The 781-nt window shown below is 51.5% G+C and overlaps 1 protein-coding gene across 1 annotated transcript in view; it reads left to right on the top strand.

The window, feature by feature from the left end:
* The window catches only part of LRRC23 (leucine rich repeat containing 23), a gene marked incomplete at both ends in the record, with an annotated part of 6,170 nt that extends 6,118 nt beyond the window's left edge, over positions 1 to 52 (top strand). Inside the window, one exon of the mRNA XM_010172592.1 lies at positions 27 to 52. Coding sequence (XP_010170894.1) covers positions 27 to 52 — 26 coding nt within the window. The remainder of the gene's footprint in view (positions 1 to 26) is intronic.
* Between the last annotated feature and the right edge of the window lie 729 nt (positions 53 to 781).

Genomic DNA, 781 nt, shown 5'->3' with positions numbered 1-781 from the left:
CGCTGATCAAGCCTCTCCTCCTCTAGATTACGTGAGGAGAAGGCTGAGGGAGGTCAGTCCCAAGGGCAGAGAAGCCTGAAACAGAGACTGGGCTTTGCAACTCGATTGCGAGGGGCAGCATCGCAACCCAGTTGCCATTCCTGAGCCCGCTAGCAGGGCTGAGCCGTGAAAGGGGAAAAGAAGTCAGGCATGGAGTCATTTAACTTCTCCCTCTTTCCTTCTTCAGGAAATGGAAGGATCTCTCCAGGGCGATGTGACTGAGTGACCCCTGGTTTTAACACTCGTTCCTAGAGCCAGACAAGATTTGGAGATGGCTTCCCACACATGTGCAGCCGGGAAAGTGAGAGTTGCAGGTAGCAGAGCTCCCTTCACCTTATTTTGCCTCTGGAGAAACAGGGAGGGCTACCCACCCTACCCGCCCTGGTGCTGGAAGCTGCCCTGAGGTACTGCAGTGTTTTTGCAGTCACTGCACTCATGTGCTCTATTCTCAGTAGGCTTGAGAGGGAAAAGGGGAAAGGGGAGGGTTACAGGTTCTGTGGTTCGATTTATGGCTCCTAAAAATTCTACAAGATTTTCTGATTTGAATAAAAATAATTAATGAGCCTGGAGTGACTGGAATTGTTTATCCTGCACACCCACTCCTATTCCCTGGCACTCTCACCCTCGTCTGTCTGTGTCTATCCCCTGTCTGTCTTTCTCTCTCCATCCTCTACGTGCTGTTTGCAAAGCTTTGCTAAATCCTGACTCATCGCGGCTCTGGGTCACATGCTGCTGTCCCAGC

This window comes from Antrostomus carolinensis, unplaced genomic scaffold, assembly GCF_000700745.2.
Source record: "Antrostomus carolinensis isolate BGI_N321 unplaced genomic scaffold, ASM70074v2 scaffold11727, whole genome shotgun sequence".
Lineage (NCBI taxonomy): Eukaryota > Metazoa > Chordata > Aves > Caprimulgiformes > Caprimulgidae > Antrostomus > Antrostomus carolinensis.
This window is presented reverse-complemented; position numbering and strand designations above follow the sequence as displayed.